Source organism: Cucurbita pepo, chromosome 2 (assembly GCF_057944985.1).
Source record: "Cucurbita pepo subsp. pepo isolate OVF chromosome 2, ASM5794498v1, whole genome shotgun sequence".
Classification (NCBI taxonomy): domain Eukaryota; kingdom Viridiplantae; phylum Streptophyta; class Magnoliopsida; order Cucurbitales; family Cucurbitaceae; genus Cucurbita; species Cucurbita pepo.
Genome location: NC_141799.1, coordinates 4,407,177 through 4,432,245, shown reverse-complemented (window position 1 = coordinate 4,432,245; position 25,069 = coordinate 4,407,177). Strand labels below are relative to the sequence as shown.

General features: G+C 37.8%; 3 protein-coding genes across 8 annotated transcripts; 2 read left to right on the top strand and 1 right to left on the bottom strand.

Moving 5' to 3' along the window:
• Window positions 1–5,099: 5,099 nt before the first annotated feature.
• Window positions 5,100–6,965, top strand: LOC111788757 (CBS domain-containing protein CBSX5). Its single transcript, XM_023669242.2, has 2 exons — window positions 5,100–5,588; window positions 5,945–6,965. The coding sequence occupies exons 1-2, from the start codon at window positions 5,218–5,220 to the stop codon at window positions 6,780–6,782; spliced, it is 1,209 nt and encodes a 402-aa protein (XP_023525010.2). The 5' UTR covers window positions 5,100–5,217; the 3' UTR covers window positions 6,783–6,965.
• A 543-nt stretch (window positions 6,966–7,508) lies between these two features.
• On the bottom strand, window positions 7,509–13,448 carry LOC111788849 (ultraviolet-B receptor UVR8). 4 transcript variants are annotated; one of them, XM_087121805.1, is made up of 8 exons: window positions 13,285–13,448; window positions 12,304–12,438; window positions 11,261–11,950; window positions 10,334–10,546; window positions 9,582–9,692; window positions 8,385–8,753; window positions 8,186–8,293; window positions 7,509–7,996 (listed from the first exon to the last, which is right to left on the bottom strand). In XM_087121805.1, the coding sequence occupies exons 3-8, from the start codon at window positions 11,597–11,599 to the stop codon at window positions 7,658–7,660; spliced, it is 1,479 nt and encodes a 492-aa protein (XP_086977931.1). In that variant the 5' UTR covers window positions 11,600–11,950; window positions 12,304–12,438; window positions 13,285–13,448; the 3' UTR covers window positions 7,509–7,657. The 4 variants fall into 4 exon arrangements, with proteins under 4 accessions (XP_086977931.1, XP_086977930.1, XP_086977933.1 ...); XM_087121804.1 differs by having other exon boundaries at window positions 12,323–12,438; XM_087121807.1 differs by having other exon boundaries at window positions 10,334–10,543; window positions 12,323–12,438.
• A 780-nt stretch (window positions 13,449–14,228) lies between these two features.
• LOC111788848 (MLO-like protein 11) lies at window positions 14,229–23,680 on the top strand. 3 transcript variants are annotated; one of them, XM_087121708.1, is made up of 16 exons: window positions 14,231–14,684; window positions 14,771–15,400; window positions 16,129–16,186; window positions 16,314–16,549; window positions 16,635–16,751; window positions 17,397–17,457; window positions 19,658–19,752; window positions 19,959–20,033; window positions 20,304–20,389; window positions 21,134–21,183; window positions 21,343–21,383; window positions 21,475–21,645; window positions 21,770–21,805; window positions 22,069–22,136; window positions 22,247–22,307; window positions 23,061–23,680. In XM_087121708.1, the coding sequence occupies exons 2-16, from the start codon at window positions 15,272–15,274 to the stop codon at window positions 23,430–23,432; spliced, it is 1,656 nt and encodes a 551-aa protein (XP_086977834.1). In that variant the 5' UTR covers window positions 14,231–14,684; window positions 14,771–15,271; the 3' UTR covers window positions 23,433–23,680. The 3 variants fall into 3 exon arrangements, with proteins under 3 accessions (XP_086977835.1, XP_086977834.1, XP_023525167.2); XM_023669399.2 differs by having other exon boundaries at window positions 14,231–14,688; XM_087121709.1 differs by lacking the exon at window positions 19,959–20,033 and having other exon boundaries at window positions 14,229–14,688.
• Window positions 23,681–25,069: the final 1,389 nt, after the last annotated feature.

Sequence of the window (25,069 nt, the reverse complement as noted above, 5' to 3'; positions counted from 1 at the left end):
TTAAAGCTTTTTTTAGTATGTAGAAATGGACAACCAAATAAAGAAATTGCAGTGAGTTTGGTATTGTGTTGGCCTCATCTTGTCTTTGTTAAAAAGACAAAGCCTCTTAAGTCATAGGGCATGTGGGAATATTCCCTTCCTTTTAAGCACACCACAATCTCTGCCACCAATTTTTGTGATACTTGCTATACACTATATGCCTCTTCTTTAGCATTCATAAGACATCTTATTATAAGCACCAATTTTGCCTTGATAAGTAATATGCACCTTAATTCCTTTACTTTTACGAGCGTCTAGCTATGGAGTTATGGGAGTTACTCGTGTTCGTTCTTGTTCAAAATTTATCTAGGATTTGGTTCGAGAGCACTTGATGGTCTTAGTGTTTCAGTGTTTCTCTGCATCTTGTGGGATATGGTCACAAATTTTATCTAGGATTTGGATCGAGATTTAGAATTCAGATTTAGCACTTGATGCACTTGATGGTCTCAGTGTTCTCTGCATCTTGTGCGACATGGTCACATTATCTATGTTTGATTCTTAGGAAAATTCTCAAGAGGTCATCTAACATCAAATTACTTGTAACGACCCAGATCCATCGCTAACAGATATTGTCATTTTTGGGCTTTCTCTCAAGGCTTTAAAACGCGTCTGCAAAACACGTTTAATTTTGGAGTTTTTATGATTGAGCTACCGAAAAAGGAAGGTTGTAATAACCTATGCCCAAGATTCAGCACTGACCAACATTCCCTTGTGACATGGTTACTTTACTTACTCTTTGTTTCTAAGAATAAAAGCTGTCCCTACCGACCAACACAAATCCGAGAATATTGTATCCTCACTCACATGTATCTATCCTAGGAGGTCACCCAACAAAGAATTGCTCCATGCAAAGCACGTTTAGTCATGAAGTTCCTATGATTTCATGATTGAGCCATTGAAAATGAAAGTACATTTTGTCGATATAGGTAGTAAATTTCATTTCCTTTTAGTCTTTCTTTGTCATTCTATCCTCAAAGATAACTCTCATTCAAATATGGTCTCCGTTAGTTCATGTGATGTCCCACATTGGTTGGAGAGGAGAACAAACCACCATTTATAAAGGTGTGGAAACCTTCCCCTAGCAGACGCGTTTTAAAGCCCGAAACGGAAAGCCCAAAGAGGACAATATCTGCTAGCGGTGGATTTGGGCCGTTACAGTTCATGTACTCCTCTCTTACTTAGGTATCACAAATGTGCATCTCGTTGCTATCGATAGCAACTTTCAATTCTTTTAACCCTTTCTTAACTATCATATCCTCAAAATCGCTCTCATTTAAATATGATCTCAGTTCTTTTATTTACCCCTCATTTAATCAAATAAAATAGGGATGAAATAAGAAAAACGAAAGAAAGGAACAAAGTAGGTTAATTAGCGTTCACATATGGCTCGAAATTCTAGTTGTCTTAATCACGGGCGTACTAAGCACTAATTTCAAATATAATCATGTTTTGGGATCAAAATTCAAGTTCCTTGACACCTACTAGATACTGTAGGATTTGTTTTCAGATGTAGGTTTCCACATGATTAAATCTACCTCTTTTTCGATCCTGCCAAGAGGATCAAAGGTCCCTACACTTATCTCAAGACGTTTGGTTCACGAGTTAGACTCGTACAATCAAGAATTAAGCAACCGAACCAATCTCAAAACTATATAAATTCATATTACATAAAGCATATAAAATTCATTTTTTAAACCACAAAATTATTTTTTATAAATAAAAAATTCAAAAACCAAAAATGTAAAATAATAATAATAATAATAATAATTTGTTATAAAAAATGGTCCCAACTTTCAGGCCGTTACATAAATTTATTTAAACATAAACAACCCTTCCAATTTACCTACCCTACAAAACCATACAATTTTAAACCAAAACCTATATATATATATAATCTTCTCGTGTAAGTTTATTTGTGATGTCCCACATTGATTGGGGAGGAGAACAGACCACCGTGGTTTATAAGGGTGTGGAAACCTTCCCCTTGTAGACGCATTTTAAAGCCTTGAGGGGAAGCCCGAAAGAGAGCCCAAAGAGGACAATATCTTCTATTGGTGGATCTAGGTTGTTACATTATTCTTAATAAATACTATCAATACCATGAGAGTTTTAGAGGTTCGTGATTTTTAACATGGTATTAGAATCATGTCTTCAACTTAGCCATATTGATAAAATTATTAAGTGTCGAATAAAAAAAAATTGTGAACCTCGAATTTGAAGTCAAAGTGATTGAAGATAAGTTGCGTTTTTTCAAAGAGTATTGTAGGTCCATGTTCCGTAATTATTATTTTATTATTTATTTATTTCATTTTTCAAGTTTGATTTTTGCTTTTTCGTTGTTTGATAGATGGCTAATTTTTGGATTTTGTTTCGTGTAATCATTTTATTATATTTATTTTCTTGTTTTTAAACTATGGTTTTGGAGTTGTTACCATGTGCATCATAATAATAAAAGAATGTTACCTTTTAACTTATGGAAACTTTTTTAAAATAATGACTAATTATAAATTTAACTCGCATCCATTTTGGCACACTGACTCGTCTACCCCTTTCGGGAAACAGTGATGACACATAGTCCGATGTCTGGCTCTGATACCATTTGTAACAGCCCAGATCTACTGCTAGCAGATATTGTCATCTATGGACTTTCACTTCCAAGCTTCCCCTCAGGGCTTTAAAACACGTCTACTTGGGAAAGGTTTCCACACCCTTATAAATGGTGTTTTGTTCTCCTCCCCAAGCAACGTGGGACATTACCGACCTTGAGCAAACATTAGAGTAATTACTTAACAACAAGATTTTTATAATTTAAAAACATAAAAATTGTTTTTAAAACAAGTAAAACTCAACAAAAAAATTTTCTTTTGGACTTAAGCTTAATAATATATTTAAATTTTTTTAAAAGTTTTGAAAATTCATAAAAAAAAAAAGTTTAATGATATTTTTATTAAGTTAATCAAACAAAAACAAATTGTGTGGGTCTCGATTAATAATGATTGAGAACGAGATTGATTACCAACCCACTAAATAATCGAATGTAATTGAGTGCCTTTTTAAGGATTACTAATTCGAGAACCGAGACCCACAATTGATTTCTATTGCAAAATTTGTTAAAAAATAATTGAGTAAATGAGGAGTATATGAATGATCTGAGATTATATCTAAATGAGAGCGATCTTGAAAATAAGTATAACTAAAAAAAATTAAAAAAAATTGAAAGTCACTACTTATGTAAACACGATGTACCTTTCCTTTTTGTGGTTCAATTATAAGAACTCTTATGTTTAGCGTACACGTGGAATATAGATTCTGAAAAATTTGTATTTGCATTTTTTTTATTATTACGATGATTTTTATAAATATCTTCAAATAAAAATTTTAATTCATAATAAATTTAAAAAATAAAAATACTTTTTAATTTTTATAATTTTAAATTTTTTTATTTAGATTTTTAAAATAGATAACGGAATAAAAAAAAAACTTGTAACTAAAAATGGATTTAATTTTTTAAAACGAAAATAAATTATTATCAACCTAACCTAGTTTTTAAAAATTATATAAACAAATTAATGTATTTTATTTTGTCTAAAAAAAGATTAATTATACATAGATTAATATAGGATAGTACGACGTCGTTATTACATTGGTACGTACAGCTGCGAAAACTTTCAAATTTGATAGACCTGTGTCGGTCACTTTCCAAATCCCACGTGGTGGAACCCACACTATCCGATCTTTCTAACTAATATATTTTTTAATTATTTTCTGATGCATCAAAAACAATTAAATTATAAAATTATTACGTATTTAGTCTAAATAAGTATTTTCAAATTTTCAAAAAAATATTTAGTTGCAAAAAAAAAAAAAAAAAAAAAAAAATCATTAATATTTTATTTAAAAAATAATTGAATTTTTAATAATATTAAAAAAAATACTTTAAAATTTTAAAATGTTTTAATAATATCATTAAAGTAATATATTTTTAACCCTAATCTAAAAACGAAATTCGGTATTTTATAGATTAACATAAAACATTTTGTTGTCACTTTTGAAACTTTCGGGATATTTTTTTTAAACGTATAAATTAGTATTTTTGAGTATTTTTTTTAACGTATAAATGAGTATTTTTTAGATTAAATGCAAAATTTATTATTATTATTATTATTATTATTATTATTATTTAAGCATATCATATCTTTTCTTCCTGTATAAGTTCAAGGGTAGCAGTTCGGAAGATGCAGATAAAACGCTGAGCTGATTTTGAAGTGAAAGAAGGGACAGGCGAATAAATGGAATTGTAAAATCGACAAGTGAAGCAGTTTACAGGATTGAATATTCATTGATGACTCTACTGGAAAGGATAGGTGATTGATTGAGCTGCAAGGAATTGACTCTCATTCTGGTTTCGGCTTGACTTTCTTAATTCAAGACTAAATAGGTTAAGGAGCCGAACATCCTCTCATTTTCTTTGACCTTGTGTTTGAAGGGAAGGAGTGAGTGTAAAAATTAGAAAACTTAAAATCGATAGTTACCCGTTAACTTGTACGTTGTCATTTTTGCTATAAATTTTTAGATGCTCCTCCCTATCGATCAAGCAGCGAAGTTACTCGTGATAGGTTGAGTTTGAAGCTGCTATCCTTCGGTTCGAATAAGTTACCTGGTCGAAGGTTCAGTCAAGTACAGTAGGTAGTAGGCGGTTCGTTTTGGCTCCCGAGCGATAACGAGAAATAGGCGTGTTCGAATAACCATTAAAATGTAGGTCAAAGTGTCATTTTTTATTTTTTATTTTCGATTTTATAACATGGTTTAATAATTTAATTAAAGTATAAAGAATATTTTTTGAAAGTTTAAATTATTATATTAAGAAAAAATGCGTCTTCCATTTATACCCTTAAACCCAAATTATAATATTCATTAAAGAAATAGAAAAAGGTAGCAGTGGGCCCCAGTTTATGTTGTTTTTTTTGGGTACCCTTTTGAGTACCGTACATCTCATTACACCCTTTTTTCAGTTTCCATTGAAGCTCTCTCATTATAAATATTGAATTTCATCGCTTTCTTTTCTTCTTCATCTTCTCCATCTTCTCCCATTTCTCCGATCTTCCGCCGTTGCCGGATTCTGACGACCTCCTCTCCTCTCCTCTCCGATAACCGTTCCTCATCCCTTTTAGCTTTTGTATGGCAGTGAGCTTGTTTTCGCATGACGTTTCTGATCTCTGTCTCGGCAAGCCAGCGCTGAGGCTGTTGTCTTTGTCCGCAACTGTCGCCGACGCCTTGACTGCTCTCAAATTCTCCGACGATTACTTCGTCAGCGTTTGGGACTGCCGTTTGGCGAAGAACGGTTGCGGTGGCGGTGATGTTGATGGTAGTGCTGACGGTGGTGATTTTGAGTGCTGCCGATGCGTGGGGAAGCTGTGTATGGTGGATGTGATTTGCTATCTCTGTAGGGACGAGAATTTGTTGTCGCCTTCGGCTGCATTGTGTGCTCCTATCTCTGAGATTTTGCCACAAATTCCTGGAATCGTGATGCATTTGGAGCCGTCTGCTAGGTATAGAAATGAATCTGATGAAATTTGGATCTATATTTTTCCTTTCTTAGGATTGTTTCAATTTATTCTTTAATTAGTTCGTTTCTGAATGATTGTTAATGGCTGCGTTTTATTGATGTTTGAGTTTGGTATTGATATTCTTCAATTAGGTTTCTGAAGTTTTGTCAGTTACTGATCTGAAATGGGCGTTACAGAACTTTTTTTTCAAACTCAGCTTTGAAATGTTTGTTTCTTTCCTTAGCTCTTCTACTTTTACTCTCAGACTTTATATGATTTTGAACTTGTAAATAGAATAGTAGAGTTGTGTAAAGTTCTTAAAGATGAAGATAATTGAAGTCTCTGTGTTGATATTCCAGCTTGTTAGATGCCATTGATCTGGTTCTCCAAGGTGCTCAAAATCTTGTAGTCCCAATCAAGGCAAAGCTAGGAAGCAATTCAAGAAGAAAGCAGCTTAAAACCCCCAAAAATGCCATCCATGGCGGCCGTGAATTCTGCTGGCTGACTCAGGAAGATATTATCAGATATCTCCTCAGCTCAATTGGCCATTTTTCCCCCATTGCTGCCCTCTCCCTTGACAACCTTGGCATCATCTGCACCAATGCCTTATCAGTAAACTACCACTCCCCTGCCTCCTCTGCCATTGGAGCCATATCCCGCTGCATCGCCAATCAAACCTCGGTAGCAGTCGTGGACGCCGATGGAATTCTGATTGGTGAGATCTCACCCTTTGCCCTTGCCAGGTGCGACAAGGCTGTTGCAGCTGCGATTATGACATTGTCTTCTGGAGATCTGATGGCCTACATTGACTGTGGAGGGCCTCCAGAGGATCTTGTTAAGGTAGTGAAGGCTAGGCTGAAAGAGAACAACTTGGAAGGAATGCTGCAAGAATTCACTAATTCACCATCCTCAATTGGATCTCCATCTTTCACTTCGTCATCTTCTGATGAGGAGTTCTCCCCATCTCCGAGCTCAAGAAAGTACAGAAGATCATCAAGCTACTCAGCACGAATCACTCGTCGTTCCGAGGCCATCGTTTGTCATCCAAGGAGCTCCCTGATAGCTGTTATCATCCAGGCAATCGCGCACCGTGTGAACTACGTCTGGGTTATCGAAGACGACTGCAGTTTGATCGGAATCGTCACATTCCTTGATATGTTAAAAGTTTTCAGAGAACATTTAGAGACAAGTGAGTAGACAGACAGAGTTTCAAGCCATTTGGCTTAGAATTTTTGTATCCCCTTCCCCTTCCCCTTCTCCTACATTGTCTAGAATAAAAAACTGAAAAGTCCAAAGCTGTGTGGCCAAGTTGAGACAATTGGGTTTGTGTTATTTGTGTTGTTTTGTTTGTCTATAAACTTTTGGGATCTTCATGTTTCAGCCTTCTTGTGTTAAAGAAGCTTTGCAACAGAGAGTGCAGAAATGGAGATTTCTATGCGATCACTTTTGACCATATTTTATGCCTCTAAGAATGATGAGCTACCATGATTAATTAATTCAAGCAAACCTTGAGTATTGTAAAACTGAATAAAAGAAGACCAAAAGTAGCCATTTTCCACACATGGGTTTACACCTCACCAGTCATTTGAATATTACTGACTGTTGTCTTCATTTGGTTTATTTTTAATGCAATATTTGTTCATTTAATTTTGTGGGGTCGATGGGTCACGAATGAGGTGGATAATCCGAAAAATGAAAAGAGAGGGAGAGAGGAAAAATGAGTCGGGGACCAAGATTATATTCTTCGACTCCATCTCTAACTCGAGTCGTCGCCCATCCTGATTATTTATTTATAATTATTATATTATAGTAATAAGTAGTTGAAAATAATGTTATAATAATGAAATTTAAATTTGAAAATATTAAGTTGGTTGAACAATATAATCAGACTAAGAAACTTTAGTAACAAAAGCAGTAAAAAAGTGAACGAAAATATAATGTTTTCAGTCTTATCTTTCACAGAGTAATGCAAAACCGTTACAGTGATGAATGAATCGACAATGGAGATTGTGAAATGTTAATATCAAACATAAAGTTATAAGTTTATAAAGTGATGATAACAAGTAGGTTAATTACCCAGATTCTGAAGCAGCACTCTCATCATCCAAATCTTGGACAAGGATTTCAGTGGGTTCAAGGCAGCCTCTCAGAGATTCAAGTCCCAATTGTGCTCGTTCGTTATCTCCGAAGCCGAAGAGTCTTCCTTTGTCAGTTACTATGACGGTGTGATACAGCCCGGTGCTGATTCGAGACACGCAGTGAGCTCGTAAGCAGTCGAGGCTTCGAGGGCTCAAGACTTTGTCAGATACTCCTCTGTCTGGAAATCCAAGGCTGCCAAATCCCATCCATCCAAAGCCATAAACAATGCCAGTGTCAACCAACACAAAAGTTTTCCTCTTTCTTGCACATACCTGGAACGAAACAAAAGCCTTATCAAACAAATCGTAAATAACACGATCTTATCTAGATGATGCAAGATATGTGACATCAAATGTTTCAAGCCTGTGCTATGAGCTTACTTCAGCATCAGAGTCTAAAAATGTAATTAAGATTCACACAAGAAAGCTAAACAGATTTAGTTCGGTGAACGTCGTTGATACCTGTACGGCAAGGTGGTTCTTAAGGCTGTTCAGGGGTTGAGGAATAGTCTTGTCAATCTCATCTCCATGGCCCAGTGCACCACAGTAGCCTTTTCCCCAAGTATATACCTGCAATGAGAAATCAACAAAATAGATGTCATAAACTATAACCTAGGATGTTAATCAGGTTACTATGCTGATCTTGAGTTTGGGAACTAACAAATCCATTAGAATCTAATGCCACTGCATGCTCGTCCCCAGCAGAGACCGAAACGATATGAATATCCTTTAATCTAAATGTCTGGAGAACTCGAGGCTGGAACTCGTTGTGCTGCTCCCCATGGCCAAGGCAGAAATTTGACCCTGACCCAAAAGAGTATAATCTCCCATCATTAACTACGGCCAATACATAGCTTGGACCGGCGGAGATCTGAATTACAGATCCAATTTCCACAAGCCGTTCGACAACCTTTGGAGTAGATTTCTCTAATGTATCACCATGGCCAAGCTGACCATATGTGCTTGTGCCGCACGTATAGACATGGCCTTGTCTTGTTAAAAAGACTGAAAAGTTATGTCCCACAGAGACCTGAAGAAAATTTACATGCCATAATCAACAAGTAGTCTATCAGTTTAAGAACAATAACCAGCATGAATACATGCTTATGGAGGATTCTAGGGGGTTGAAATCCCCCTCTTCTGTAATATTTTATTCCATTAATGAAATGTGTTTCCATTCAAAAAAAATAATACAGGTATATTAGGGCACGCAGTTGTCCATAACTACAATCCAATTCTAACTTCAGCCCGTAATTCTCTTAGAATGTTCATCTTTTGCTGTCATTCTCTCATCTTCTTTCCTGCTTTCACTTTCAGAGCCATCAGAGGAAACTTTTTCCTTTTATAATTTCATACATAAATGAAATTGTTTAAAAAAAAAAAATAAATAAATAAATCTAGAGTCATCAGAGATCCTAGAACCCTCTGACTATTCTCCCATTCGTCTTGAAGTGAATTCTCTTTAAGACCTAATCCCTCTGAGATTTGAAAGCATACAACTCTAATATCCAGATTTCTTCAAACATCAGAGGGCTGGTGGGATAATTTGGTTGATGAAAAGTCAGGCTAGTTTTTTGTTTGAAATTTTTGGGATCTCAACCCCCAAAAAATGACTGTCACTTGCATTCATCATATATATACGTGCAATCACATCAATTATGTCACATATAAATAAAAGTACTCTAGTACATGGATATTAATAAAAATAAACCACAAGGAAAGGTTTATTCCAAGGAAAAAAAAACATTTCTTGCTAGCCATGTCAATCTGTATTATGACGTTGCAATTAAATGTGAAATTCAAACAAATCATGGAAGTTACATACGGGCAACTAAAACAGAGATTTTAAGCATTTTACCTGCTTGCATGGAATTCCATTTAATCCTTCAACAAGTCTAGGTCTAAAGATTTGAAAGCTTGTGTCTCTGTGTCCACAACAAAATGATGAATTATCTCCACACGTGAAAACCTATTGATGAAGACAAGCCATAGGATTATCAAAGACCGTAATTGAGAGTGACATCCATGAAACCATGTACTACAGTGCCAATGAGTGACAAATAACTATTGCAAAAAAATCTAGTAACAGTGATCTGCAAGTACCGGTTGCTTTCATACACTAGTAAGGCATGTAGGTATGTAACATGGAGTATAATTAGAATCATTAAAACTAAGTCCACAAACCCGAGCAAATTATGAAGATTGACACAGAATTTTAAGGTTTAATACGATTTAGAATTTTGGAAGACAAAGAGTCTTCAAAATCAGCTGCAATTTCCAACATGGTACTTCTAATAATTCAAACTAAGAGCTCAATTAGGATCAAGATAGCAATAAGACTAAAAAATTCTATGATACAGGAAATCATAAACATCAACTATCTAATTCACTGACCAAATCTGTAGAGCAATTTAGACAGCTAAGTGCGTGGTCTATTTGAGATCAAAAAATATTAAAAATATATCCGTATATGAAAAGCAGAGAGAGAGAGAGGGAACCCGTTGTGAGGTACAAAATCTGTATCAAGGAGAACCAGTAACAGTACATAACAGTTCAAACATAGTACGTATTATAATATAGATCAAATCCAACATAGATTCAATTGTTTACCTGTCCTGACTGTGTGACAAAAGCAGCATGATTGTGAGAAGCAGAAACTTGTTCAACATATACAGAAGGTGGAAAGTTAATTCGGGTAAATGATACACATTGTGTGGTCTCAGCGCCATGGCCAAGAACACCACATAAGCTGGAACCACATGAGTATACTGATGCTTTGCTAATCAGTAATGTATGATATCTTCCAGTTGCAATCTGCATCTGCTATAAAATAAATAGGAAATGACTTCAAATTCTCTTCCACAAATAAGAAGTATAATCTACAGCAAACAATCAAAATCATATCTTCGACACAAGATTTTTTAATTTTTTTTTTTACATCTTACAGGTTGAGTAGAGGAGCATTACCTATGACTGTAAAAGACACTGTTAGCTACTATGCTCGTTCAATAGAACAATGCAAACTCTACATGTACTACTTAGTAACAAGTATAACAAGTAAGGTCATATCTAGGTAAAACCCATTCTATTGTCTCATCAACAAGTTCTCCACTCTATTTTTTTTATAAAAAAAAAAGACAAGAAGAAATATTCACAACTATTAACATTTTAACTAAATCAGGGACCAAACCTCTATATTACTTTATGTTTTGCGATCTTGATCAAAAGGCATCAAATGTAGCCACATGGAAAACCAGCAAATTAAAAAATATTGATGACGAAAGAATAACTAAGAAGGCCAACCTTGAGAGGCAAACTATAAACTATGAATCACGTCACTTTCTTCTCAAAGTGCAAAACCTAACATCAACTATATTTCTCAGATATGTACAAATTCAATTTTAAAATCCAATTTCCATCCAACGAAATTTCAAAGCCCAATAAATAGCTAGATATTTAAGCATGCAAAATCCAGGCACATTCACAAGTATAGTAATTTAACTAAAAGAAAAGCAATAGTTCTAGAAGAAATAATACATTGCCTTCTGAGGTCTCAACAATGTTGGAAGATTTTTCCACCAATTGCAAGAACCTAAAAACCCGTTTCCACTTCCCTTGACAGCGATCAAAGAGTTGTTTCTGGGAATCCCCTCCCATTCTGGAATAAATGCTGTGTGATATACATAATTGAAATGCTGCAAAATCAACTAATGATCGAAACTTGAGGGGGTACAACTCATGGCTTCCTCCAAACATCTTGCAAGTCAACTCCAAGCAAACAAGATCACGAGCACTAAGCCGGCCAGAGGTTAGAACTTCGAAAATTAAATGTGAAGGCAAGTCCGCAAATGAGGTTGAATGAAGCCATTTAGCCATACTTTCAGTCAAATTTCTGAATTTCCAAGCTTGAATGAAATTTCAAATAAGAATCCCACTGAAATACAGTTAAAACTGACTCCCAGCTGAATACAGAGACGCTGATAGATGTAACCAGTTATAGCCAACACGTAAGCGTTGTCAAATTTTTAGGCGAAATCTCAAGCAATTAAAGCAACAAATAAAGAACACATCAGAAGGGAGGAAAATATGGGAAATACAGTACAAAAAGGGCGTTCCTGAAAAGAATTTCAGCCTTAATGGGTACAAGGATTGGAAACAAATCATCAGATGGGACAAATGACACCCGCACAAGTTATTCAAAATTTGAAGAAATGCAACTTTTTTTTCCTGCAAAAATCAATAAAAACAGTAGAAACAATTAGAATGCAGTAAATTACCTCAAAGATAATGACAAAATATCATCTCAAGAGCACTAAAAAGGTTTCAAGTAGACGCAAAGGTCAAAGTTGGTTCGTGCTTAAAATCAGATGAGACGAGTATGATTAATTGATTCAGACAACCAATGTTACTAACAAAAATAACAGGGATGAATTGGAAAACGAACGATTGATAAAGATGAGAAATGAGGCTTCATGATTGCAATGTCTGGAAGGCGACCAAGCATGCAAGAGATTGAGGATTACACAGGAATCAAAGGGGGGGAGTGATAATTACAAAGCTTTTCAGTGCCGGTCACTTACTTTTCTGCAGAAAACTTACAATTAAATAACTCCAATGAGAGGGATGAGAGGGAATGTTAGTTAGCCGCCAGAAAGAGAGAGATAGGAGGCAAGAGTGATGATTACGAAGCTTTTAAGTGCCGGTCACTAGCTTTTCTGCAGAAAAAGTTAAGAATAAATTACTTCCATGACAAATGGAACGGCAATGAGAGAGAGAAGTGTATTGGAAACGAAATTGGAGTCTCGCGTTAGAGAGAGAGAGAGAGAGAGATGAATTAACAGCAAGCAAAGTAGAAAGAATAAGAAATTGGACTTCAAGAACACTCTCAAATAACATATTCTGATTTTTCATTTCAAGTAAGGGAATTTCACAACAAAGATGAAAGGATTTAGACATGTCTGAAAAAATAAACAATAATCCGCAAAAAACCATTATCCCACGAGGACGCCTATGCAAAATCCACGAACTATTAATCATAATTTTGGAGTTGGACCTAACATCCGTGTCTTCGTTAATCTCATCTCAAAACTAAGGAGCAACTTTCATCCGAAACACCGTATAAAAGTTCTTCGTTCCCTAAAAGAAGCTCGCACTTTCAGAAATTGCTAAGAAAGAGTCAAATCCCGCTATCAGCTCACCAATAAGTCCAAATAGAAAATCCGAATAATGATTCCCAAAAGAACCTCAAATTTTGTACTTCCATCCACACATTTGAACAAAAGTAAATTCCTCGACCACAGAATTGAAGATTATAGAGGGAATTTGGGCCTTCAGCAACAAATAAACTACAATAATTTCGGTGAAAATTATACAAGATCCTTATGTCTTTTGTCAGACATTACGCATTATAATCGATTTCATGACAACTCAGATCTTGTTCTACGCCAACCACAGAAAGTAGACGCACACTAAGAACAATCAGAAAGAAAAACACTACGGTGACAGAGTATATATGAATCAGTTGGACAAAACAAAATGAGAACAGGAAAAAAAGAAAAAACCTGTAGATTGAGATGCTTGAGCTCTGACTTTTAGAAGAAACTGCAAAATCCTCCTCGATTTCTGGAGAGAGTAGGAAGTTTGGCTTCAATATGCCAAGAAGAAATCAATTTTGAGAGAGAATATGCTTCCGAGTTTCTCTCCCCTCTCTCTCTCAATAATAATTGTTTTTCTTCTTTTGCTATCAATTTCATTAAATTAATAAAAATATTTATATATATTTTTTTTAATAATTTTTCTAAAAAAAAGACTACGTTCTCAATAATTCTTGGCTTCAATATGCCGAAGGAGGAAGGTGTGTGGTGAACACATGCAGATGTGTGCAGATGTGTGATGAACTTCTTGTGTAATTGGAAAAAATTGGGAAGAAAAAGTCACGATAAGAACATTTGATGCGAAAAAGGAGTTAAGTGATCTAGAGATGAGATACGCAACATGACTGAGACGGTGGCGTGGATGAGCTCAGACTTCAAAGATCTTACCTTGATTCAATGATTACAACTTATACGATTGAACCAACAAGGTGCTCTTTCTTAAACGACTTATTCACCAAGAATCTTAAGATTAAACATATTTGATACGAAGCAAATCTAAGATATGGGTCTTCCAACAAAACTTTCATATGATTTGTACTAATATTCAAAATTTAGATTCATTGTATCGTATCGACGCTCCTAGACATTTCCTTGCATTCATGGTAGCCTCGACAAAGCTGAATAACGTCTAATATGATAACTTTTTTATGGAATGTATGAACCACCTTAACTAAGCTTTAATGGCTTCTTATTTCACTTTCATAATCACAATCACAATTGGTAGCTTAATTTCAAAGGATCGCATATGCAACCTTGTTGAATCCTACCCATAACATCGATATTAAATTATTTTTGTTTATAATCTTTCATTGGGTGGATTCAAGTTCTATCCAGTTCTTGAATGAAAAATACGCTTCCAAACGAAAGTGTGAGGAATGAAGCAGCTGCAAGGGGTCCATTAAACGTGGACGATGGTCTTCAAAGTAAGCAGCAAAGCAATAGATACCCCAAATTCATTCATGATGCTTCCAAGGCAAAACGCGGAGTCGGCCATGGCGATGGCAACATCAAATTTATGGTTGCAGAAACGGGGAAGCAAAGAGCTGTTGGCCCTCAAACCCCATCACATCCACATCGCATTCAATCCCCTCCTTAATTATTGGACTTCAATAGTGTTCTACAGTATTCCCTTTTCTCTATTATTTTCAACACGTCCAATTCACAGAAGTTCCCATTTGAACTTTGTAATAAACAAGGGATTTCTTCAACATTTTACTGCTTCCTCGATTCGCGGAGTTATAGGAAGTGAAAAGCAAAAGAAACCAAAGAAACAATCATAATCACATTGATGAGATTTCTCCTGGCATGTGTGTGAGTTTTCTTGCATTTATGTCATTTGGGTCTTTCTTATTTGGTTCCTTTTCTTCATAAATTTCACTGGCTTTGTTCTTAGGATGATGCTTCATTTTCTGATGGGGAGTTAATACTACTAGGAAGCTGCGGCTTTGTCAACCCCAAGAAGTTTGTGCACATGGGGTTGCCATTTGTCTATTAATAAACCTCCTAACCCCATGGCTGTACATTTATATATTGTTTATTTTTGGAATCAGCTGCCACTTTGATTTGGATTTGTATCTTTCGCATCTGCTCTGCTAGAGGTATAGTAAAAAGCAGCTGAGTGGGACTTTTGAGAGGCGATTTCTTGATATTTTTTAGGAATGTCAGTGGGATTTGAAGGGGATCTCAAGCAAAGTTGAGTACATCGGATCGAGTTAAAAGCATTTACCGATGGGTTCTTCTTGTTCCCTCAAAACATGATAGTTTGTTCTTTCAGGAGTTTTCTTCTGTTGGATCGATTTCAGGATCAAATAAGCTGTTTTGTTTGTCAAACTGGAGTGCCAGGAAGATACTGGCGAAGTCTGCTGATACTGTTAGTCTTTGAGATTTATTGGAAATGGCTGAAAATGCTGACCCAGAGGGGCGATCTCTGGCTTTGACGCCCACATGGTCTGTTGCTTCTGTATTGACAATTTTTGTGGCTGTTTCATTGCTTGTTGAGCGGTCCATCCATAGGCTAAGCTCTGTAAGTATATTTTTGGACCCTGATTGTTGTGCTTTAAACAAAGAATCTGGCCTGTTCACTAGACAAAAATAGCATGATTAACTTGGTTGGAGTTCTTATTTTAGATGTTGACTTCCCCTGTTTATGCAAATTCATGTACTATATGAAATATGCTGGAACTTGGATTTTGTTGTGAAAATGTTTTTAGACTCCGAGTGTTTGCCAGCTTAGCTTTACATTGTTCTTGGATATTGAAGATGTTAAGGTTTGTACTACTCAAGAAATATTTGTATGCTTTTGTGCTTACATGTGTGATTCTACTCTAGAGAAGATACATAATCTGGCTAAGAAGTATTTCAGAGACTCCAGACATTTTCTCCATGATCCATTGTGTTTCAGCTACAACAAATTTTGTAACAGCTGAAACCCACTGCAAGTAGATATTGTCCTCTTTGGGCTTTCCCTTCCGAGCTTCTCCTAAAGGTTTTAAAACACGTCTATTAGGGAGAGTTTCCACACACTTATGGGGGGTGGCCAACATCCTCGTTGGCAGACCGCCTGGTGTCTGGTGTAACGAAAGATTCCTTACAAAGGTGTGAAAACCTCTCCTTAGCATACGCGTCTTAAAAACCTTGAGGGGAAGCCCGAAAGGGAAAGCCCAAAGAAGACAATTTCTGCTAGCGGTAGGCTTGGGCCGTTACAGATTTTATCCTAATCTTGATACGAGCTTGTTACTTTCACTTTTTCAGTGGCTGGGAAAAACTCATAGAAAGCCTTTATTTGAGGCAGTGGAGAAAATGAAAGAAGGTAACCGGCCTATTTATTTGCTCAATCACTTCGAATAAGAATAGCTTCAGATGGTGCCTGGTTCTCACTTAAATTCAGTAAAGATCTCCATTTTTCTCATTATAAATGCAATTGTTTGGCTTTGCAGAGTTAATGCTGCTTGGCTTCATTTCTTTGCTTCTGACAGCGACGTCTAGCGTGATATCAAATATCTGCGTTCCATCCAAGTTTTATGATACCTCTTTCACTCCATGCACCCAGTCAGAGATTGATGAACAAAATGAGGATAATAGTTCATCAGAGAAACGAAAACTATATATGGTTTCTGTTTTTCCACATTTGTATAGGAGGATGCTAAGTGTGAACAAAAATACTTGCAAAGAGGCACGTTATGGTTTTTTCTTTTTCTCGAACCGTTTCTTCTTCCACCCAATAGTCAATTGAATTTTGAAATCTCCTCATTTTGCAGGGTCATGAGCCATTTGTTTCTTATGAAGGTCTCGAACAATTGCATCGCTTTATCTTTATAATGGCAGTAACTCATATATTTTATAGTTGCTTGACAATGTTGCTGGCAATTGTGAAGGTTAGACATTCTTGCATACTCATTTTGTATTAAACCTTGATGAAAACTTGAAAACCTCTCCCTAGTTGACGCATTTTAAAACCTTGAGGGAAGTCCGGAAGGGAAAACCCAAAGAGGATAACATCTGCTAGTGGTGGGCTTGGGCTGTTACAAATGGTATCAGAGCCAGACATCGGGCGGTGTGCCAGCGAGGACGCTGGGCCCTCCAGGGGGTGGATTGTGAGATCCCACATCGGTTGGAGAAGGGGAACGAAACATTTCTTATAAGGGTGTGGAAACCTCTCCCTAGTGAACGCGTTTTAAAACATTGAGGGGAAGTCCGAAAGGGGAAGCCCAAAGAGGACAATATTTGCTAGCGGTGGGCTTGGGCTGTTACACTATCTTTGTAAAGTGAATTGCATCTTGATACGGTTTGCTTGCCGTGCATCGAACATTCCTAACTTTACTTCTTATTAGATGAAAGTGAAATCGATTTATCTGATATTCAATCCAATATCTATTTGTGTACCAATGTTGAATGTGAGATTTAGTTTTTTAATTAGAGGCATTGACTATTCCCTCTGTTATGAAATAAAATGTTTGCATTTTTTAAAAAATCATAGAAGATATATTTATCTGATGGTTGACATTTGATAATTTGACCAGATCCACAGTTGGAGAGTATGGGAAAATGAAGCTCACATGGACCACCATGATTCATTCAGTGGTGAGCTCTATGATTATGTTATGTGTGCTTCTTAGCATTTAACTCTTATTTAAGTTATCTTATCTTAGCCACTAAACGGGTTCATAAGCTAGGAGTTCAAACCCAGAACTTTGGAGGGTATCTCCAACCATGCCTAGTGTCACAATCTGCAATATGATTGTGACCCGTGTAAGTCATCGAGGACGATGACTAAGTTAAGTGGGGGAGAATGTCACAACCTTACTATGAAGAGAGTAGGTTGTGACCCTCACGCCATGACAAGCAAAGGGGTGTCCCTCAAGAGACGCCCATCCGGCCATATGTGGGCCAACGTAGAAGAATGCCATGATGCGATCGAGGAGGACGATGCATCATCCAACACACCACCACGCAAAGTGGGTATTGAAGACATGTTGAGACACAAGCATAACAGAGACATCAGCATAGACATGAAGGACAAGATAGGCTTGTCGAAGGGCCGGGTAGGGCCCCGGGCCTTAACCTCAAAAGTCGAGGTTTCGGAAGGAATTTGGTCATGCGGTTTGGGAGTTAAGTCCGTCCATATGAAATATGAATGCTCGCCAAGTTTGGTGTCAATCGGACATTGGACGGACAATGCACGACACCGTATGACACCTCACGAAAATCATGTCTACTCCTGGTAGAATGAAAATGGCTCAAAATGTACTATAGGGGGTACCATGGTGTTAGCTCTCCACCACCCCTGGGCCCTGTGGCCTAAGTGAGCTACCCTGTGGCACATACGTGTGTCACAGTGTGGGCGAGCGTGCCGAGACGAGTGTCTCGGGCGACTTCCTTTGAAATGGGTTTTTAAAGGACAGTACCGGACGGCACGGGTGTGCCGGTATTGCGCCCTAGCCCGCGTGTTGGAGGTTGCTACATACACCCGCTATCCGGTACGGTATCCGTAAACGACTCGGCATGGGCACGGGAGGGCCTATGCCTCGATAGAACCCGGATGGATGGATGTTCGGGAAGCCCCGGTGAGATGAACGACACGCGGGCCCATTCTCGATGGCACGACCGAACGAGTTATGATGGACGACGACATCCCGAGACTCGGGATGGCGTCAAGACATATGGACCCCGTCGATGGGGATCGAGATGGCAAGATGAGATGCGACGTTGTATTGAGAGACCTTGGCCCGAGTAGAGGCAAGGTCAAGCCGAATGAGTTGGCCTAGCGTAGAGGCAAGTCGGATGTGTCGCAGACGATTGAACATACACGCGCAGGCGGCGTGTGTGGTTGAACAAGCTTGGATTCCGCACAAGCGATGTTCGATTGGCGAAGGCAAACCTCGCCTAAGGTCCGACGAAGCCACAAAGCCGGGGCGAAAAATATATATGGGGCTTAATTCCCCTTAAGGCTGGTCGTGAGCGTGTATCGGTCACGACGCCGCACGGTCAAGAATGTAGGACCGTGACACCTAGCCCCTACCACCAGCCACCATATCAGATTTCAGTTCAAATACCCTTCAAAAGCTTTTTTATCCAACGGCCACAACACTACCATGTACTTTTTCGTAATAGCCTAAGCCCACCGCTTGTAATAGCCTAAGCCCACCACTAGCAGATATTATCCTCTTTGGGCTTTCCCTTTCGGACTTCCCCTGAAGATTTTTAAAACGCGTCTACTAGAGAGAGGTTTCCACACCCTTATAAGGAATGTTTAGTTTTTCTCTCCAACCGACGTGGGATCTCACATTTTTCCAAGCTTGAATCATTTTAAACGTGTATGATCTATTACATCTGAACTTCTGAAGGATCCCTTATTCATATCTATTCTCAGGGACTTCAATTTCTGCTCCCCTAAACCATCTTGCTCAGCCACATAAGTTTCAGATTGTTCAGAGACAAAAACATGCAAAAAGGAGCATCTATTAATAAGCTAGCTTGTAGTTCTAAGTGATAATGTATGCTTGGATCTAACTTTTATTGTCCTTCAGCATAAATGCCCTTATATTATTTTAGTAATTATTGGTCCTTATTTCCTCATATTCGTAGCAAAGTATCAACAACACCAGGAGTTCTCAACGAACGTTCACGAACAGTACCTATCTGTTCTAAGGGTCCATTTTTGTGTTTTAGTTACTTTGTAATTGATACTACTGTATTTAGCATGACCACCTTTTGTATTCTCTTGATGGTTCGGATTTTTACTTTTGGTGAAATGACGATTATTTCTCTGCTGTTATTATAGATACTACGAGAAAAAAAATAATGCAGAGACAATCTACCTTTGTACAATATCACACCTCCAATCCTTTAACCAGGAAGAGTGTTCTTATTTGGATGGTAAGCATTTAACTTCTTTTCTTTAAGACAATGCCGTATGACTGCTATATTCATACACCCACCACCTTTTTGATACTTACTTCAACAGTGTATTGTCTGCAAAGGGCTACTATACTGAAACTATTGGTGTTCTATTAAAATTATACTTCTATTGACATACATATCGACATTAACCCTTCTTTGAAATGATTAAATGGTAACTGTAGACATGTTTCTTTCGGCAATTTGGGCGTTCTGTTGTTCGTTCCGACTACCTTGCACTTCGCAAAGGCTTCATCATGGTACATTTATATGTTTAACCGCTCTAGAATTCTTTAAGCTTATATTTGTTGCCATCCAGTTATAATTTTCTTTCTTTCTTCTTTCATCTCCTTCTCTCTGTTGCCAGTTCTTATTTGTGTGGATTGCTAACTTTCTTTCATGTCTTTACCATTTGCGCACATTTTAGAGCTGTAGCATTTTCAAATCTCCCGGCTGCTTCTTCACTAATAAAAAAGTATAATCTTTTAGTTATCAGTATTTACGATTTTCCTGCATCTTATTCATTGCAGAATCACAATCTCTCATCAAAATATGATTTCCATAGCTACATGGTTCGTTCGATGGAAGAAGAATTCCAGAGGATAGTTGGTGTGAGGTTTGTCATCTTCAATTCTAGAATCTATGTAGTTGAAGTGTCTGTCATCTTCAATTCTAGAATCTATGTTGCATGTTGTAATTCTATGTTTCTAGTCATTGCTATCAAGATAAAAGAGTTCAGGCTCAGCTACATAATATATTGTCAGAAGAAGGAAGCTCTCTCTAGTAGATGCGTTTTAAAAATCGTGAAGCTGACGGCGATACGTAACGAGCCAAAGTGGACAATATCTGCTAGCGGTAGGTTTGGGTTGGTATAAATGGTATCAGAGCCAGATACCGGCAGTGTGCCAGCAAGGACGCTGGCCCCCAAAGGGGGTGGATTGTGAGACCCCACATCGGTTGGAGAGGGGATGGAACATTTCTTATAAGGGTGTGGAAACCTCTCCATAGTAAACGCGTTTTAAAAGCCATGAGGCTGACGGCGATATGTAAGGTCAAAGCGGACAATATCTACTGGCGGTGGGTTTTTGCTGTTACAAATTTTCTGCGCTAATTTCAATGGTTTGTCCTTTGAGTGGAATAGGAAATCTTATGAAGACAAATTTGAAGCCACCCAGAATGTTGTTCGGATATGCGCCTCTATTTTGCTTTTCTATGTTTCTTTTAGGAAATTAACTTTTAGAATCTACTGAAAGAAATGTGTTTTCTGCGATAATATTTCTAAAGTTTCATCCCCAATTGTAGCTAAATTTCTTACTTCGTGGGAATTAAGGAAGCCAATCCTGTTTTCACTTTATTGCAGCGGTCCACTATGGGGATTTGTTGTTGCGTTTCTGCTGTTTAATGTGAAAGGTAACCCTCTGTTTGCGTCGCTGCATTTCTTGCTCTCGTTTAAACAATTTATTTATTTACCGAGAGCGACAGTCGTCCTTCACCGTGTCCCTTAATCATAATTTTCCAACTGCAACTAGCTTCTTCTTAGACGCTTTGATATCTTTTCCCATCTTTCAGGGTCTAATCTATACTTTTGGATAGCAACTATTCCTGTTACTGTGAGTCCTCTGTCTCTCTGTCTCAGGAGCTGCAGCATGTATCTAGTTGATGGTCAGCTGATCTTTTGGCTACTTTTCATTTTATATACAGCTTGTTCTATTAGTAGGCACAAAGTTACAGCATATTATTGCAACTTTGACATTGGAGAATGCTGGTATAACCGGCTTCGTTTCTGGAGCAAAGCTGAGGCCTCGTGACGATCTTTTCTGGTTTAAGAAGCCTGAACTCCTGTTGTCCTTGATCCATTTTGTTCTTTTCCAGGCATGTCTTGATTAACAATGTTGCCTACAAATTCAAGTTGATATCTACTTCTGCATCGAAATAAACAAGATGTCTCTGTTATATTCATAGGTTTTTTTCCCTTTTTCTCTTAATTTTCTTGCAGAATGCTTTCGAATTGGCTTCGTTCTTCTGGTTCTGGGTACGTGTCCTGGCTTCTTTAATCTCCATGGAAATCGAAACCAAGCCACTTTGAAATTTTCGTATTTCACCGATTTATTCTAGTCAAATAGGAAGCATGTGGCATTAGCAACACATTTTGAAGTTCATCAACAAAATGACTGAACAAGAGCTCACATTATATAGTTTCCTTTAAAACTTGATGAATTTTTATCTCCATTTCTTGGTAATCCAGGCATTCTTTTTTCCTTCTCATAATTATTAGCTTGTTTAATTTGAGTACAGTGGCAATTTGGATACAGTTCTTGCTTCATTAGTAATCATCTGCTTGTCTATGTAAGGCTGATCTTGGGGTATGAATCTTTAATTGGGACTGTCATAACCTTATATACATAGCTATGTTAGTCGCCTGTTGTGTGATAAGTATCCTGAAAATACTTGCTTTGCTTTATCTTTTTCGTAGGTTTGCTGGACAGTTTCTTTGCAGTTATAGCACCTTGCCCCTGTATGCACTGGTTACTCAGGTATTGTAAGGCATAATATCAGTTCTTTTCGGGTGGGCTCCTGTCATTCTTTGAGTTTCTTCCTGGATAGATCTTCTGAATCATGAATGCATACATGAAAAACTTGAAATGTATCGAAGCTTCAGGTAGTAGAAAAGAGACGGGATGCTGCTATTTGAGTCGAGTCCGCTCTTGTAAGGGAAAATGGGTGTAGAAGCAATGGCAAGAATAGTTCTAGTGGAACTTTATCTTTGTTAGTAGTCCATTGGAGGATTAACGTTAGTGACACTATCTAGTGGCCATCGTTTTCCATTTGTGGTTTCCCCTTGATTGTGATTCTGTAACGGTCCAAGTCCACCGCTAGCAAATACTGTCCTCTTTGGACTTTCCCTCAAGGTTTTTAAAATACATCTGCTAGGAAGAGGTTTTCACGTCCTTATAAAGAATTCTTCGTTTTTCTCCTCCCCAATCGATGTGGAATCTCACAATCCACTCCCCTTCAGGACTCAGCGTCCTCGCTGGCATTCATTCCCTTCTCCAATCGATGTGGGACCCTCCAATCCACCCCCCTTCGGGGCCCAGCGTCCTTGCTGGCACACGGACTCGTGTCCATCCCCTTCGGGGCTCAGTCTCCTCGCTGACACATCACTCGGGCATATCCTTATGAAGAATGCTTCGTTTTCCTCCCCTACCGATGGTGGATCTCACATATTCATTCCCTGTTTGCTTTATGTTTCTAACTTGCTGTCTTTTTCCTTTACGTTTCTTTTCCAGATGGGAACAAACTACAAGGCTGCCTTAATTCCACAAAGGATAAGAGAAACAATCCATGGGTGGGGTAAGTCAGCTAGAAGGAAGAGAAGGCTCCGGATATTTACTGATGATGCCACATTCAACACAGAAACAAGCACTGTGATGTCACTAGAGGACGACGACAATCCTGATACACCCAAAGTTGTCAATGGCTATGCCGAAATCGAGTTGCAGCCACCTACTCCAGTGAATGTATCCCTCTCTGTTGCTAATGATACATCACGTGGGGTAAAAACTGGCCTTCAACCCTCTCGGTCCCTTTCTTCACCTGTCGCTCAAAACTTCGATGTCGAAAACTCTTTAAGAAGCTCATCTATGCCGGTACGAAGATAGCACGTAGCTAGTAAACAGAGCTATAGAAATATCATATAAATTAGCATAAACTTGAGTAAAGAAGTTAGTACAAACATAATTGACAAGATTAAAGTGTTCAAAATGTGAGCCTAGAGATTTGTTTATAGGATACTGAGCTTGTATTCGTAGAAAACAGGACATGAAGCTGCTTGTATTGTAATATATTCTCCCGACAATGTAGGAAAGTTATAGACTACAATAAGAGAAGAGAGTTCCCAGATATTCCATATTCCATATGTTTATTAGGAAGCTTTTATTGAAAGCTGCAAGAAGACATGTCTTTGAGGTACAAACTCTAAACCAGACCACCATTAGATTTCATGTTCTGATTTGCTCCCCCACTGGATTTTATGTTATGATTTGCTGGCTCTACCGCTGGAACGTTTCCTTCTGGATCGACTTCAGACGTTTGAATAGATTCTTGGACCATAGAGTAACTCTTGCCGACTGCGCAGCCACAGGGCGGAGGTAATACCGGGTATCTCTGCCATTGACACGGCGAACAACTGTAATAGGGTCGACAACCAGAGTTTCTGCCACAGCCGTGGTTTGGAGGACACACATATCCTCCACCATGGTTGCCATGGTTGCAGCAGTCGCGGTACGAACTAAATTTCGGTATGCTACCTCCTGGTACTTTATTATTTAGCTCAGCATGGATGAAATTGTGAAGTTCATACTCTTGTCCAAAAGATACACTGTTATTTATTGATTCGTTTTCAGAATCGTTGTCTTTGAGAACTCGGTTGGCGGAGCTGTGGCTTAAGCAGAGCAACATCAAGAGACTAACCAAGATACCATCTTTTGTGACAACCATTTTCCTGAAATCTACCATTTCAGGAAGAAATCAAGTACTTCTCTGTGCTTCTCAGAGTGGAAGCTCTTTGGCATTTTATAGGGTAGGGAGTTTGCTGAGTTTGGAGGAGAGAATGCTAAAGCAACAAAAGCATTGACATTGGTTCGGCCTAAGAGTCCGGAGGCCAACATTGTGTGAGGTTATTGCCTTAGTTCCTGTGACTGTTGCATGAAATATCAGGCAAGATCCTTCCCAAAGTGCAAGGATTATTCAATATAACTTAGATTTAACATGATGCCAATTATTACAAAAGATTTTAGTTTGAAAACCATCAAACCAAAAAACAAAAACCCATCTCGAACATTAAAGGGTCGTTTGTTCTTCATCACAATCACAATATTACGGCCTTGGGACCATGATTGTGCGACACTTGTTCTAACCGGCAAACAAGTCAATCGTCAGATGTACAATCGAGTCTTGAGTCATGTTTGGCCGAAAATATTTTATGAAACTTGAGCGAGGAAATGCGTTAAACATACTTTGAAAGAAAGCAATGTTATAGGCTAAAAAGCGAATAACAACAATCATAGCTTTGATAGCATATAGCCTGGATATAAAGAATTGACAACTAATCACATCCTCTGTAGTACATTTTTGGACATTTTAGCCTTAACAGATGTAGACATGATTTCAGTGAACGATCGTACACTTTCATATTGACATGACATGAATAGTAAAGACCTAACTACACATGAATGCTAGTAAAAGGGGTTGAAACAGGCATACGACCATGGATAACACGCCCTAGACAAGAATATGA

What these genes read in the sequence shown, in the direction of transcription:
- LOC111788757 (XM_023669242.2), top strand. Translation starts at nt 5,218, where the DNA reads ATGGCAGTGAGCTTGTTTTCGCATGACGTTTCTGATCTCTGTCTCGGC. An exon ending in CATTTGGAGCCGTCTGCTAG is followed by an intron (nt 5,589 to 5,944) that starts GTATAGAAATGA and finishes TTGATATTCCAG; the next exon opens with CTTGTTAGATGCCATTGATC.
- LOC111788849 (XM_087121805.1), bottom strand. Translation starts at nt 11,599, where the DNA reads ATGGCTAAATGGCTTCATTCAACCTCATTTGCGGACTTGCCTTCACAT. An exon ending in TTGAGACCTCAGAAGGCAAT is followed by an intron (nt 10,547 to 11,260) that starts GTATTATTTCTT and finishes TTTATTTTATAG; the next exon opens with CAGATGCAGATTGCAACTGG. An exon ending in ATGGAATTCCATGCAAGCAG is followed by an intron (nt 8,754 to 9,581) that starts GTAAAATGCTTA and finishes AATTTTCTTCAG; the next exon opens with GTCTCTGTGGGACATAACTT.
- LOC111788848 (XM_087121708.1), top strand. Translation starts at nt 15,272, where the DNA reads ATGGCTGAAAATGCTGACCCAGAGGGGCGATCTCTGGCTTTGACGCCC. An exon ending in TTCGCAAAGGCTTCATCATG is followed by an intron (nt 20,034 to 20,303) that starts GTACATTTATAT and finishes TATTCATTGCAG; the next exon opens with AATCACAATCTCTCATCAAA. An exon ending in TCCATTTTGTTCTTTTCCAG is followed by an intron (nt 21,646 to 21,769) that starts GCATGTCTTGAT and finishes ATTTTCTTGCAG; the next exon opens with AATGCTTTCGAATTGGCTTC.